Source organism: Triplophysa dalaica, chromosome 22 (genome assembly GCF_015846415.1).
Source record: "Triplophysa dalaica isolate WHDGS20190420 chromosome 22, ASM1584641v1, whole genome shotgun sequence".
In the NCBI taxonomy this organism is placed as follows: Eukaryota; Metazoa; Chordata; class Actinopteri; order Cypriniformes; family Nemacheilidae; genus Triplophysa; species Triplophysa dalaica.
The window spans coordinates 15,399,598-15,416,046 of NC_079563.1; the positions used below are offsets into that span (position 1 = coordinate 15,399,598).

Genomic DNA, 16,449 nt, shown 5'->3' on the forward strand with positions numbered 1-16,449 from the left:
TGTGTAATATGAAATACGATCATGCCCTTTAGAATTATTCTTCAATTACAGTACAAAACTCTTCAAAAAGTCATCAGAATACAACCTGCTGTGCTCCGTTTTTGTTGGTGATTATGCATATAAGGCAATAAATCCTATTCAGTTCTGGCTATTCAGGGCTTCAGATCGTGTTTCAGCTCCAACCCTAGGTAGATACCTTAAAATGTTTATTTCATAGATTAAAATATGATTTCACTCATCAGAAGCCTTTTACGGACACCATAAACGGCTTTAAATGTGTCGATTTTGGGTTTACGCGCTGGAGGAAGGGCTGAGGTCAGAGACATCAATGATTCTGTTTCTGTTTATAAAGGGCCAAAAGGCATATGGGACCTAAAAATAAAGTCACTTATTAAATGTAATTTAGCATTGCATTTATGAACTACTTTCTTCTGAAAGACACAAAAAAAGTGGAGATGGTGGTCTAGTGGGTTAAACCACTGAACTGGTAATCAAAAGGTTGCTGGTTCGATCCCAGCAGCCCCCACCAGTGTGTCCTTGAGTAAGACACTTTACTCCATTTTGCTCCAGGGGGATTGTCCCTGTAATAAGTGCACTGTAAGTCGCTTTGGATAAAAGCGTCTGCCAAATGCCTAAATGTAAATGTAAAGAAGATATTTTAAAGAATGTTGTAAACCATACAACGGCATTACCATTCACTTCTATTGTATGGCCACAAAACCATCATTTGGTAACACACATCTTTTGTATTCCGCAGAAGAAAGAAAGTCATAGAAGTTGTAAATGATGACAGAATTGAGATTTTTGGGTGAAATATCCCTTTTACTCATATTGAAGGCCTATACTGTGCTCCGACCAGCTTGTTGAGAAACATCATGTAAAGGTCTGGCTACTTGAGAATAAATCTTGAATTTGTAAGATTTTGTGAATTGACATCACTAAAGTGACACAGAGAATGATTTATGTTTTCTTTAATTGACAAAAGTTTCTTTGCTTGATGGAAAGTCTCCTGAAATGTTTGTGTGTGATGTTGCATCATCTATGTATGTTCCAAAGATAATGAGAAACCTGCTAATCACCCAACTATAGCAGCACTGTGTTTGCTGAAGCAAATCTGTGGAGAGGTTGATATGGGACCTGAGGCATTTTAGTCTGGTGTCTCAAAGCTCATTAGAGTAAAGCAACAGTAAAAAAACAAGTGCAGTGTGACTTGCAATGAACAAAATAGAAACAGAGGTGGCAAAGGTCATGATGATTTAACCTAACATGTCAAAAATGACAAGAGGCAGCATCCTGTACCTATGCCCATATAGATGGTTGTGAAATGTTATAAATTTGTATCATTTTTCACGGTCTGTCAAATGTCTCTTCTCACCATACTGATGATGCTGCTAGATCCCTCTCTGTGTCCAAAGGCTTAAGCTGCTGACTTGTTGCCATAAAGTTCTTGATATTTTCTATGCCCCAAACCTATTCTTTACACAAATGAATCAATTTAATAAATCCATTTATAGGCCACTAGTAAAGACCACAAAAAATATATTTGTGAGAACTTTGGCCCTTACTTACCAATTGTTGTATTCTGTGAAATATGAGCGCTGACATTTCGGCGAGTAATGCATTGTAATATATGCTTTTCATTCCATAATTAAAAAGGTGTTTCATTGAGATATTTGCATAACTATTTTGTTTTAAATCGTTTTTATTCAAAATAGAAGAAGAAAACTGTCATATTATTTTATTGAACAAGTTCACTGGACCAGGGTGGACACGCCAGGAAAACATGGGGCTTCATCACTTGGCCATGTGTGCTCCTTTTATCTTTTTTTTTTTTAATGAACCCATGAAGTGGTTTGCTAAATGAAGTGTAAATTAATTTTAGGCATCCAGTTATTTCCCAACAGAGATATTAATGACACAATCTATTATTCATCAGTGTATTAGAACTCTGGCACCATTGAGCAATTGAAAAGGAACATCAATGCTCAACAGGGAGTTCAAGAGAATTGGTAAATGTTATAAAATAAAATAAAAAATCAACATATAGGCTATTATTTACTGCACATGTATTAATTTGAGCACAGTCTGTATACAAGGTAGGAGATGTATACTAGGTGCAAATTGTAAGACTACTAGTAAATCATTAAACCATAAGAAAGTGTGAATGAATTTTGATTTAGTTGTAAATGCATTTGTGAACATTAAGAATACAGTTGTACATAATTTCTATCTACCTTTGTATTTTCTACAAGGAACTCATAAAAGATGATGTCATTGCTTTGCATGTAACCAAGTGCACTGATGTTTACAGTATCTGGAAGGTATCAACATACATGCAATCAGCTCTAATTTGTTCTCAGGAGATACCAGACAGACTCTAAAGATTGCACTATGAGATCTGGTCTCTCCAAAGAGCAAATTAAGGGCACATTGCAAGTGTGTTGATGGGAAACCAAACTTGAGAGAATTCTCACAAAGCAATCCAGTAAATAACTGACAATGTCCATCAACATAGGTAATAATGCTAAAAATAACCACAAACAAGTTATCACACCAAATATGACATGTTTATGACCTGCAACACTCATCATGAAACATGAGATCAAAGTATAAGAAAATAAATAAAAAGAATGAAATAATTACAAAACAAAACAAAACAAAATAAAATAAAAATACTACATAAGAGTTGATTACCGTATTGCCAGTACTAATAAGAGTAAATAAGTAAACTTTCCTAAACAGTGAAAACTGTCATTCAACACCGATTCAACGATTCACAAGCAGAATGTGATATACCAATACAATCCCTTATCCCACCACTTTCATTGAATGAAATAAAGAACAGCCCCTACATACTTAAAAAAATCAAATATAATAAACATTTGTTGTTTTAAAGCTGTATTGTGCAAAATTGGATTTTGTAATTTTAGCATTTCCTCCATTTGAAAAGGTCAACCGTGACATATCCATCTACTGTTTGCGAATTCGCAAGTCGGATTTCATTAAACTTGAACTTTACTACGCAACGAAATCCAAAATATCTTCGGACGACTGCGTAACACAGTTAGCATGACTGCAGAATTAAACATATGCGAGTGTGTTTTATTGTATTCACTTGTTTGTGCAATTCTGTGCAAAAAACTTATAGATGGGATACAGCCCCAGACACCCCTACATTTAATTCTAAAATTGTAAACCACAACAGATAAATGTGCCATTAAAATGCATTAATAATTCTTAACGTTTGAAAACTTTACTAATGTGTTGTAAATAATTTGGTAACATTTTTCAATAAGCTCAACTAGTTAACAGGAACTAACAAACAAAACAAAACATAAACAGCATTTGTTCGTCAAATTGTTAATTTCAACATTTATTAATAATTTTTCGGGGGGGTCTGTTAATATAAATAAATGCGCAATGAACAAACATGAACAAAGAATTAACAATTATAATAGTACTAACTAACTAACTAAGATTAATCAATGCTGTAAATATCATTAATATTTGCTCATGTAAGTTAATGACTTATAATGAGGTCTCATTCATAAACATTATTTAAAGTGTTCCTAACATTTGTTTGTGTTAAGGCTGCTAGGAAACGATGAGGTGTCTGTCAAACATTACAAAATATAAAGGCTGGACATCAAACACACAAAAACACACAGATCAGTTTTCTGGATGAGAGGAACATTTCCAATTTATATGCAAATTGTATCGGATTTAAGGAGTTCCTCAACAGATTATTGTTTTACATATTTTTCTCTCCAGTTTAGAATGAATGAAACTCTTTTTGTATTTCTCTTAAAACTGTTCTTCCACTCTTACAGTTCTCATCACCTGGCAGTTACGGACGCCGGCTGCATCTTACTTCCATTTTCTTTCCTTGGGGCTTGTTGTCTTTGCATATACGAATACATTGAGACTTTATTAGACTTTGGCTTTTCTTTTCTTCATACTGCAGGCCTGTTTTAATATTAAGTGGTTGGTGCCTGAAAATGGCATATGAAAATGACACAGTAAAAAATGTAGAGAGCTTTATAATAACTGGATTTGATCACCTGCAAAACCAAAAATTTCTTGGATTTCTAATCTTAATAACCTACACCCTCATATTGCTTGGGAACGGCATCAATCTGTGCATCATCTTGACTGACAGACATTTACACAAACCAATGTACATATTAATCTGTAACCTTGCTGTTGTTGATATAATGTACTCTTCTACCTGCGGCACAACCATGATCTCAGTGCTGCTGGCCGAGATTAAAACGGTTTCATACAACTCTTGTTTCTCAAGGATGTTCTTCTATCATCTTGGTGATGTCACAGAATGCCTGACTCTGACCCTGATGGCATTAGATCGACTTATTGCGATTAGGTTTCCATTAAGGTACCACAGCATTGTAACGAATTCGAGATCAATTCTGTTTATTTTAATAATGTGGCTCATTGGATTCGGGATGGGAGGTTTAAAAATGTCTGTGACAGCCAGTCTCCCATACTGCCAGTCCAAGCCCGTCATCAGATATGTGTTTTGTGAGGATCCTGCCTTGATCAGAGCTGCTTGTGTTAATCCTGAACCTTACTTTTTATTGCCTGTGATATTAAGTTTGTGGCTAATGTTTGGACAGTTTCCTTTTATTTTGTGCACCTATGCAGTGCTGGCGTACAGCGTGGCCAAACTCTCCAACAATGCAAGCAAAATGCAAATGATCAGTACATGTTTAAGTCACCTTATTGTGTTGTTTAGTTATTATGCACCAAAGCTAGTCTCTATTTTACTAACTCGAATAGGAGTTGTGCTAACTTTAACAGAACGAAATGCAATAATGATTGTAGCCTCTCTGGTTCCACCACTAATAAATCCCACTGTTTACTCCATCAGAACAAAAGAGATCAGAAAACGATTAGCTTATGTGCTTATGGGTAAAAAAGTTGCACCGATTCCTTTCAAGCCACGTTCTTTAGATTTGTCATAGCATCTATATTGTGTTACAATGCTAATGCACTTGTACAGTATGTTTGTTTCTGTTTTGTGATTCTAGGCCTAAGCATAAATACCTGCTGTACTGTTTGAATGAAATGATCAAAATGTATTCAGAGCTCTTCCTATTTTAAATGATAGTGCATGACAAAGTGAATTATATTATGTAAAACAAAATCTTTCTTTAGATTGACAAATGTCTAAAGCAAGTAAGGGTAGATGAATGGTGTATTTTAGTTTACGTTTACATTTTTATGCATTTGGCAGATGCTTTCATCCCATACATTTGGATGCAACACAGAGTAAATTACATAAATGTTTTTTGAAAATAAAATGAAAAGTTTATCTCAGTCAAACAACGTATTTCATTACGAACTACAAATATGTTAATGAGAATGGATTTCAACTGTTGGAAATCATTCAAAACCTTCAAATTCACCTTGTGGAGTCTTGAAAGACTCCAGGATCATTCTGCTAGAAATTCAAAAGTTGAATTATTAATTCAAATTGGTTGAAATAGTCTTTTTCACTGACACAACAGAACCTAAAAATCTAATCTTTTCAATGAGAACATTTCTGTATCTCTTACTCTACACTATGTTTGAAAGTGATATTTCAATTATTTATATTAAACTCAATCATTTATACTTTATTCAAGACCATTGCAGACAAGAGACCTCTTCATCCTATCGACTCTCATTCAAGACCTCCTTCATGACCTTTACAACACATTTCACTTAAAGCTAAAAAATTCAAATGCTTTCCTGAACTATGACACATAATAAACCTCAAATCGAAATAAGGCCCACTAACTTTTTGATCGCTAATCTGTTTCAGCTCAGGCAAAGTATGGAATAATCAGGTCACAAAACAACGAAAGAGTTTGTGGTGAAACTAATGAAACGTAATTAATTTTTAGTCCTCCAGTCAGTTCCCAACAGAGATATTAATGACATGATCTATTATTCACTTGTGTATTTGAGCCTTGGCACCATTGAGCACTTGAACGTCAATGGTCAAAAGGGAATTTAAGAGGATTCAGTTAATGTTAATGATGAAAAGTATGTATAGGTCACTTCTATAAAAGAGTAACTCCACGTGCTCTGAACTTTTATAAATATGACAATAATTCAATCTGTCCTTATTTAAAACAGTCTGTATACCAGTTAGCACGTACAGGTGCAAACAGTAAGATTAAAGGTAAATATATAAACTATAAGCAGAAGTGGATGAATTTTGAGACATATATGCATTTGTTAATAGCAGACTAAAGTTCTATTTCCATCTACCTTATTTTCAACAAGCAACTCATTAAAAGATGATGTCATGGGTTTGCATGTAACCAAATGCAATGAACACTTTCAATGTTGTTTATGTGCAAGGGATCAACACACTTCCAACATGCCCTTCACTTGTTCTCTAGAGATAGAGATTGCATTTTAGGATATGTCTGTTATCTCCAGAGAACAAATTAAGGACACATTGCAAATATGTTGACAGCATAGTAAACCTGAGAGACTTCATAGAGAAATCCAGTAAATAAGTGACAACATCCATTAACGTAGATAATTTCATAGGGGGAAAAAAAATACAAACACAACCTAACATTTAACCCCTAAAATTATATTTAGTGTGAATAACTAACATAATGCTTGCATGAACAAGAAGCATTCAAGTATCGAGTCATTTACATTCATGAATGAAATGCCTTCTTTCCTAGAGTTACATTTTTTCATTATAATATGGAAGTCAAGTTGATCTCAACTTGCAATTTATGCAGAAGTGAAGAACTTCCACAACAACATAAGGTACACTCTTAAAAAATGGTTTTTCAAAAGGTTTTTTGATGCCATAGAAGAGCCTTTTGGTTTCATAAAAGGTTCTTGGTGGTAAAAAAGGTTCTTCAGGTTATAAAAAAGTAAGAAAGGGTTCTTCAAAAAAATGAATGAATGGTTCTTTGTGGAACCAAAAATGGTCCTTCCATGGCAAGAAAGGACACAAGAAAACCACACATCAATCTATCTTAGGGAGAATAAAACAATGCCTTACAATTGCATGAGATTGTAACAATCACCAGTTAGACCTTCTGTTCATTTAAGTATTGTGGAATTTCTGAGGATGAAGAAGACTAGAAGTAGCAAAAGGTTTATTTTTTAGAATGCATTCAATTATTTTTTTTCTATTAAAACTGTTCTTCAGTTTTTACTGTTTTTATAATCTTCATGCCGTCTGCATCTTACTATCATTTTTCAAATACGAGTACATTCGGGCTGTAATGGACTTTTCATCTGTGCATAATGTTCTCTTTACACATGCTTGTAATGTATGTTTGGATGGAAATGGCAACTGACCAGGCTTTATTAGACTTTGGCTTTTCTTTTCTTCATAATGCAGGCTTGTTTTAACATTGCGTAGTTGGTGGCTAATAATGGCATATGAATGCCAGATTTATAATCACGTGATTTGATCACCTGCAAAATCATAAATTTCTTGGATTTCTCATCTATTTAATTTACACGCTCATATTGCTTGGGAACAGAATCAATCTGTGCATCATCTTGACTGACAGAACGCAAACCAATGTACATAATAATCTGTAACCTTGCTGTTGTGGACATCATGAGCACGTCTACCAGTAGCACAACCATGATCTCAGTGCTGCTGGCTGAGATTTAAACCATCTTGTATACTCTTAAATACCAAGGGCCTTCCTATATAATCTTGGTGGTTTTAATGCATGGCTCTAACCCTGATGGCAGTTGATAGACTTATTGCGGTAGGTTTCCATTACAATACCAGAGCGCAATACCACAGACAAAAAGCAAATGATCCACACTCTTAAGTCACCTGATTGTCTTGTTCAGTTATTTTGCTCAGTATATAATGTCTGTTTCTTATTAACTCGAATAGGAATTGTGCCACATTAAATACAGCGAAATTCAATAGTGATTGTTGCCTCTTTGACTTCGCCTCTTATAAACCCCACTGTTTACTCCATCAGGACAAAAAGATCAGGAACTGAACAGCACATGCGTTCCTATGTATGTGTTTTTGCACCGATTCATTGAATGACAGGTCTTAGTAGATGTATTTATTATTATATTTACATTTCTTACATGTTTTAAAAATTGCTTTTTGATTCTCTTGCTCATTTTGTGATTGCGCTGCAGAATGAATATAATCTGATAAAAAGCAAATATTTCAATAGTTCCCATATAAATTGTTGTAATGTACGCCAATAACAATTCATAAGAAAGCAAATAAAAAGCATTTTTTAATCAGTATCCCCCAAAAATGTATAGCTTTGTCATTGTCTGCAGTATCTAAAAGCAAAACAAAGGTTACCCAACCTTTCTATTCCCAATGACGCTCACACATCACACACAGAGGTTTGTTTTATTATAGTAGTGAGATCATCTCATAGACCTCCAATGAATAAAATTAGGCTACTGATGTTTTTAATGCACAGCCCCTAAACCTAAAACATATAAAAAATATATGGTCAGATTCAAAGCAAAGCATTTCTTTGCATTTGTATACAATAGAAAAGTGCAAAAATCATATGACGGTTACGAAGAGGAAAATATATTTCATGCAGACAAGCCAAAAAATAGATAGTTACCCAAAGGAGCTTAGTTAAAATATAGCTGTTTGACATAATAAGGCAAGTAAACTGTAAAACCATATGAATTGGTAACAGTTGTTCTCTTTTGGTTGTATTGATAAACAGTAAATAAATAGTCATCATTCCTAAGAACAACTAACCAGTGAAGATCACCTAAAAATTTGAATACCGTCAGTCATACCCCATTGATTAAATTGATTTAATTCTGACTTTCTTTTTTCTGGACACAGGCAGAATGTGATATACTGACCTAGAGAGATACAGCCGCAGTCTCCTCAACATCAAATCTAATTATTACATTTAAAACACTTTACCATAACTAATAAAAGTGCACTAGATAAATCCTTAGCTAATCCTTAATTATTGTCACTTATTCTTGAAACACTTTTCTTTTAAATTATAATGGGAAAGACATTCTATGTTGTGAACTATGGTTACTTAATCACGGCTGCTAGGAAACAATGAGGTGTCTGTCAAACTTTAACAATATAAAAGGCAGGACATAACACACACAGCCACACTTTACCATATGAGTGGAACATTCCTTGCACTTTTCGTACAATTGTTTTCTTTGTTTTATAAAATGAATGAAACCCTTTTTGTATTATTGTTAAAACTGTTCTTCAACTTTTACAGTTCTCATCATGTTGCCGTAACAGACGCCGGCTGCATCTTCTTACCATTTTCCTTTGTTGGAGCTTTTTGTCTGTGCATATACGAATACATTGAGACTTTAATGGACTTTTGCTTTTCATCTATGCATACTCTAGGCCTGTTTTAAAGAATTTATATATGAATGTTTTGGAGGAGGCTGAAAATGGCATCTGAAAATTACACAGTAAAAAATGTAGAGAGCTTTATAATAACTGGATTTGATCACCTGCAAAACCAAAAATTTCTTGGATTTCTAATCTTATTAACCTACACCCTCATATTGCTTGGGAACGGCATCAATCTGTGCATCATCTTGACTGACAGACATTTACACAAACCAATGTACATATTAATCTGTAACCTTGCTGTTGTTGACATAATGTTCTCCTCCACCTGCGGCACAACCATGATCTCAGTGCTGCTGGCCGAGATTAAAACTGTTTCATACTACTCTTGTATATCAAGGGCTTTCCTATATCATCTTGGTGACTTTACAGAATGCATGGCTCTGACGCTGATGGCAATAGACCGGTTTATTGCAATTACGTTTCCGTTAAGGTACCACAGCATTGTAACAAATTCACGAGTATTTCTGCTCATTGTTATAACCTGGCTTGCTGGATTCGCTGTGCTGGGAGTTGTAATGTCTGTAGCGGACAGTCTGCCATACTGTCAGCCGTTCATCAGATATGTGTTTTGTGACTATGCTTCTTTGATCAGAGCTGCTTGCGTTAATCCTGAACCTTATTTTTTCATGCCTGTAATGTTAAGTTTGTGGCCAATGGTTGGACAGTTTCCCTTCATACTGTGCACGTATGCTGTTTTGGCATACAGTGTAGGCAAACTCACCAACAATGCAAGCAAAAAGCAAATGATCAGTACATGTTTAAGTCACCTTATTGTCTTGTTCAGCTTTTTTTTGCCAAAGATTGTCTCGTCCTTGTTAACTCGAATAGGAGTTGTGCTAACTTTAACTGAGCGAAATGCAATTTTGATTGTTGCCTCTCTGGTTCCACCACTAATAAATCCCGCTGTTTACTGCATCAGAACTAAAGAGATCAGAAAACGATTAGCTGATGTGCTTTTGCACAAAAAAGTTGGAACGAAAAAAATTGGTTCATTAGGTTTGTCATAATTTTTCACGGCTAACTGTGACAGTCTTCCATGTTCTTTTCTCCTTTTCATTTTCCAGACTGACTTGATGTGTTTATATTGCTTTCAAAATAGAAATTACTTTTATGCATTGGCACATAAACCTCTAATACAAGAATCTCTTAATAGAGCTGTGGAATATACTCTTTTTGTAAAGCTAATGTGAAAGATTCTGCATTAAGGCATAAAATAAATAAATAATTTAAAAAATGTAATTTAATAACACGCATGCAAATATGGTGCTGTTTTTTTTAATTATGTGCTCTGATTTTGTCTTATTACCTTATAAAAAAACGTGGGAAAAACATTGTACACTTGTCTTCCTTTCACACTGAAATTTATGAGAATTAATGCTGGTGAATTGGCTCAACGCAACTGTCTTTTTCCTATACTGATGAGTTCACTGTGCTTGCAAAGTGTGCTGCATGTAAACTAAAGCTTATTCTCGCATATTTTTTATGTTTGACCACTGCTTGAAGCTTAAGCATGTTACTTGACAAACTAGATTTGACGTGCTGCCTTCCCATAATACAAAAATGTTTTACATTTTAATTCCCATATTTATTTAAATCACATATAAGCAATGCATATAGCTTAAACAATAACCAATAACAATAAAGAATGTTTATTAAGTGACATAAAATAGATCCAAACACATACCTGTACTGGTTTGTGTTATTAGTGAGGACTTCTCATAGACTTACACAAAGCAGCAACCACCACCGGCAGAGCAGACTCCATGGGCAGAATATCAGGAACGGACGCCTCTCGGACCACCAGACTAGGGACCACTGGATATAGGACCACCGGAATTGTGACCACCAGACTTGGGACCACTCTTGGGCTGCATGATTTGGGGAAAATAACTTATTGGTTTTTTTTTGACAGACACTGCGATTTGATTTGCGATTAAATTTTTCTAAGTCAAGCTTCAACTCAATATTGTCAATAGTGTGCAGCACAGTATGGGTATAGTTACCCTGCTGAAAAAAAAGAATAAAAACCATAAAATAAATTCTAATTGTTTTCATTAAAATCATTACAACATCGATTTTGTAGTGTGTTTAGGGGCATTGTTCAAATAGGAATAACTGTTCTTCTGGATTTCCAACTAGGCCTTACAAACAGATTACATCACACCAATAGAATCCAAAAACCAGTGTACACTATTAAAAGTTTAATTTCATTAAAACAAACTTTTTGTAAAGCCTTAATGCTTCACATAGATAAACTTTATTATAACTTAATTTATAAATGTAATAGCTTATTAAAACCATCCTACTAATATGAAAGCCTGTTTAGATAAGAAGACAACTTTGCACAAAGTGCTAGACCACAAGACAACAATTTTATATAAAAAATAATTAAAGTAAACAATTCATTGAATCATTTTATAAAATGATAAACATTATTCTTTAGTCCTCTACATTACGTGCCTGACAACATTACTGGAACAAGTATTTTAATATAAATACTTTTCTATTTACAAAGCTAGTATTTACAGTCTTATCATGTTGAAGGTGAGATGGACATAACTTTGACACTTGAGGTGTGAAGTCATGGGATTTGATGTAACCATGCAGTATAAACAATTTAACATTGTTTGTCTAAAATGTGTCAACATATTTTTTACATGCCCTTAATTTGTTCTCCGGAGACAGTATATGGGTATACCCTTTGGAACAGGAAAGAAAACATGGGAGGATTTCACTGAGGAATTCTGTAAATAAGTGACAACGTCAATTAATGTAATGTGCATGCGGACACTAAGAAACCCACAAACACACTGAAAAACCCCTGAGACCCAATGACACAGACAGGAAGAGTTGTCTTTTATGTGAGGATCATTTTTTGCAAATTGTAAGCATTGAGATACGTCAAAGGGACGGTTCACCCAAAATGTAAAATTATTTGATCATTTATTCACCCTCATGTCATTTCAAACCAGAATGACTTTCTTTCTTCTGCAGAACACAAAAGAAGATACTTTGAAGAACGTTAGATACAACATTGGACCCCATTAACTTCACTGTATGTACACAAAACCACTTTTTGTGTACCCAAGAAGAAAGAGTGTTTGAAACTACATTGTAATTTTAGAGCGAACTATCACTTTAAAGTTTAATTCTCATCTATATCTTAAAATTATTTAATGTAAAAGTTGATATATTTACTTATCCTTTCATTCTCCATCCATCCAGTATTTGGACAAACAAATATCATATATACTATATTCAGCTTTATTGCCATTGTGCAAAGTACAAATGCAGGTTTTTTGCATTTTTAAATTATATGAAATACTTTCATTCAAATGGTTTTTATTTTAAATAAAAGGGCCAATATGAAACACAACAAAATATCACATCAAATGGTCAAAAAGGGAGCAAGTGTCAAAAAAAGTGGGCCAGATGCTGTACAGCATATACAGTATGTCGCTGTCAAAAACACTTCAGAAAAAGAAAAGAGGTCTTAAAACAATTTGAAGGAATAGTTCACCCGAAAATGAAAATTTTGTCATCATTTGCCCATCCTCCAGTTGTTACAAACATTTATACATTTCATTTCATTGTCATAAGTCTTTTGTTCTACTATGGGAGCCAATGGTGACCCAAAACGGCTTAGTTACAAACTTTTATTAAAAAATCTTCATTTGTGTTCAGCACAAAGAACATTAAACTGTCACTCATTTCAGTTGTGGGTAAACCTAACTTCATAGGTTTGAATGACATCCAGTCCCTAAAGCCACCCTGACTCTATCAGCGTCATCAATAATGGAAAAAAATGAAGGATCAAACCACATGCATATGACAAAGTATATAGCAGCAAGCACTATAAAACACCCAGTGATCCATAATAACACATTTATCTTCAGTGTCAGCATATCAGGTGCATTTTCATTTTCTAGATATGTGTTCTGTATCATGTTTGCTTATGGCTGCTTTTAAATGTTTTTTTTTAATATATCAAATAATTTTGTAAACCTATCATTGCATTGATTAATTCAGATCACTAATCACTTTTGTCCAATCATTTCTACAGGCTTTGACAAAATGTTATGGAAGAACTGGACGACCATCTCCGAGTTCATCATTGTGGGTTTCCCTGGGCTCCACTCCGACTATTATGGCCTCGTTTCTGCCATTTTTTTCCTCGTCTACATCATCACACTGACTGGAAACACGCTCTTTCTGGTGTTCTTTTTTACCTCCGAAAGCCTCAGAAAGCCCATGTACATTATCCTCGCGAGCCTGGCGCTTTGTGATACGTGTTTCTCCACGGTTGCTTTGCCTAAGATCATAGCCAAGTACTGGTTCGATGCCGGAGCGTCCCCTTTTCACGCTTGCTTCCTCCAAATGCATATGATCCACTACTTGGGGACAATAAACTCGCTGATATTGATGATCATGGCCCTTGATCGCTATGTGGCTATATGTTACTCTCTGCGATACCAGACCATCATGACAAATCGCTTAACGTACATCTTCAACATCACAGCCTGGCTGGCTGGCTTAATCGCCCCCACTATAGCCACCCTACTCGCCCAACAGCTTCCTTACTGCGGTCCAAAACTGATCATTCAATGCTACTGTGACCACATCTCTATTACAAACCTGGCTTGTGGTGATAGCAGCCAACAGAAGCTGCTCACTCTGTGTTTGGCTCTGTTCGTCCTCCTTGTTCCTCTAGCGTTCATCATTTACTCTTATTGTCACATCATAGCATCTGTGATGAAGCTTGCAAATGCTCACAGCCGCTGGAAGACCTTTGCGACATGCAGCACGCAGCTGTGCATCATCACCCTGTTTTACGTGCCTCGCTGCGTCGTGTACATCACAAGCGTCCTGCAATTCAAAATCAGCACAGATTTTAGAATACTTCTCATACTGCTCTATAGTCTCGTTCCTCCACTGATAAATCCATTTATTTACTGTTTACGCACCCAGGAGATCCGAAAGATTTTTATTAGGTGGATAAACAAGCAAAGAGTGATTCAAGAGACAGCCAGAATCAATGTGATTGCAATCTGAAACACATGTCGTCTGAGGAATGCTTAGATTGTTTGAAGATTTTATTAGTTAAGAATTATTATGTGTTGTGGTGTTTTCATTGAAAAAAAGAAAACAAGAACCATATGATTTCTATGTGGGAATTACACTAAAATATTATTGTATAATCTGTTTAGTTGTTGTGAAGTATTTCTAAAGTATCCCTCAAATCTGGCGTTTCTAATCCAAGCCTAAAACTGCATCAGCAACAGATGAATAACTGTAAAAAACTGTACATTTGTGAGAAAGTATTATAGTAATAATATTTAGCACGGAGCTAAGCATTTAGTAAAAATACTGTTAAAAAATGAAAACAACTGAGTTTATTGTTATTTAAAGATTTCTTTGCATGTAGCACTCTTTTAAAAGGCCTGACATCTGTGTGTGTACTGGTTTGACCTGCAAAAGATTCAATGTTCTGATGATGTCACTCTAAAAATTGCTTTTGCATTGGGGAAAAAAAGAACGAACTCAACCATTAGATTAAATTAACCCAGAAAATGTTTATATTTGACCCAACCGTGAGTTAAAACAACACATCATTTTGGGTTGAAACGACCCATAGGTTAAATTACAACCCATCGTGATGGGTTCGTCTCTTTTTGACACATTGTTGGGTTGAAAATAAGTGTATATAAGAAAGAAAGAGTGTAATGTGGATTAAGTTTTTATCTGAGCTTTACATATAATTCAAATAAATAAACATACTAAACCATTCTTGAAATAAAAATGAAAACATTTTTGAGGATAGAAAACAACTCAGTGTACCAGTTTGCCTATAGAAACGCATTATGATAAAGATTGTGTGTGGGGGGTTGGTTTATGTGTTTTACAAAGACACTAATGTATATAATGATGTAAATAACAATGTTAACATGGTTTTGGTTTAGGGGTTTTTATATTTTTTGAACGTGTTCTGTTTAGAGGTAGAGTTAAAGAGGATAGAGCATACAGTTTGTACCGTATCTATTTATGGAGAGTCCTCATTAACCAAAATTAGCCATGTCATTCCAATCACCGTAACCCTGTATCACTGTAATGAGATTAGGAACATTAAAGTTTGAATTAAATCATTAATTTCATTGATTTAAATTTTTGACATGACCTTACTCGGTATTAAATTTTCAGTGTGTATTTTTTTGGAGGATCATTGACAGAAATGCAATACAACATACATAACTATGTCTTCAGAGGTGTAGAAAGACCTCACATATTTAAGTGTTATGGTTTTATTACCTTAGAATGAGCCATTTCTATCTATATACATCACTGGTCCCCTTGCATGGAATTTCCCATGTTGTTTCTACAGTAGCCCTATATGGACAAACACGCGTTTCATAAATATGTCATCTCCTTCGGCAAAGAAGCGATAAATGTGACAACGTGTGTGTCCTGTGTCAGCCACCATGCTTCGAAAGGAAGGGGTGGAGTGACCCGGTGGTTGCAATTTGCAACCTCACCACTAGATGCAGCTAAAGACTAGACGTCTGCTAAATGACTAAATGTAAATGTAAAATCCCCACATTTCTCCTGTAAAGATATCAAGGTTAAGTACTTTACATGATGTAGAACGGATTTATGTAGAAAACAGTAAATCACAGTTGAGTTCTCACAAGCAGGCGCCCAATTTAGTCTCTTCAAACAAAATGTTGGGCTATTCAAGCTTTTATTTTTTAAACAAACAAATAATATTCAGACACTTTGACCACATGTAAAAATATATACAAGAATTTTTAATAATAGTTTATTAGCAGTGATGTTGCACAAACACACACTGTTCAGCCAAAAGATCAGATGGTTGTTTCTAATTATATTATAAACAATATTTGAAATATTCCAGAGCTTGGCATAACTAAAAAGATGTACATTTGCGTCTACGTGGCTGTACTCAGAGGCAATTCTCTCATCGTCCTTTTTATCATTGACACAACCTCCATAAACCTATGTGCCTTGTCATGCTGAGTTTGTCTCTGTTTAATATCCGG

The 16,449-nt window shown here is 34.8% G+C and overlaps 3 protein-coding genes across 3 annotated transcripts; all 3 read left to right on the forward strand.

Moving 5' to 3' along the window:
* The first annotated feature begins 3,998 nt into the window (after nt 1-3,998).
* On the forward strand, nt 3,999-4,982 carry LOC130411447 (olfactory receptor 6N1-like). Its single transcript, XM_056736066.1, has one exon. The coding sequence runs from the start codon at nt 3,999-4,001 to the stop codon at nt 4,980-4,982; it is 984 nt and encodes a 327-aa protein (XP_056592044.1).
* Nucleotides 4,983-9,429: 4,447 nt separating this feature from the next.
* Nucleotides 9,430-10,401, forward strand: LOC130411448 (olfactory receptor 6N1-like). Its single transcript, XM_056736067.1, has one exon. It carries the CDS (start codon nt 9,430-9,432, stop codon nt 10,399-10,401), a length of 972 nt encoding a protein of 323 aa, XP_056592045.1.
* A 2,290-nt stretch (nt 10,402-12,691) lies between these two features.
* or30bv1 (odorant receptor, family 30, subfamily BV, member 1) lies at nt 12,692-14,446 on the forward strand. The gene has a single exon (XM_056736901.1). The coding sequence runs from the start codon at nt 13,469-13,471 to the stop codon at nt 14,444-14,446; it is 978 nt and encodes a 325-aa protein (XP_056592879.1). The 5' UTR covers nt 12,692-13,468.
* The last annotated feature ends 2,003 nt before the right edge of the window (nt 14,447-16,449 follow it).

What these genes read in the sequence shown, in the direction of transcription:
- LOC130411448 (XM_056736067.1), top strand. Translation starts at nt 9,430, where the DNA reads ATGGCATCTGAAAATTACACAGTAAAAAATGTAGAGAGCTTTATAATA.
- or30bv1 (XM_056736901.1), top strand. Translation starts at nt 13,469, where the DNA reads ATGTTATGGAAGAACTGGACGACCATCTCCGAGTTCATCATTGTGGGT.
- LOC130411447 (XM_056736066.1), top strand. Translation starts at nt 3,999, where the DNA reads ATGGCATATGAAAATGACACAGTAAAAAATGTAGAGAGCTTTATAATA.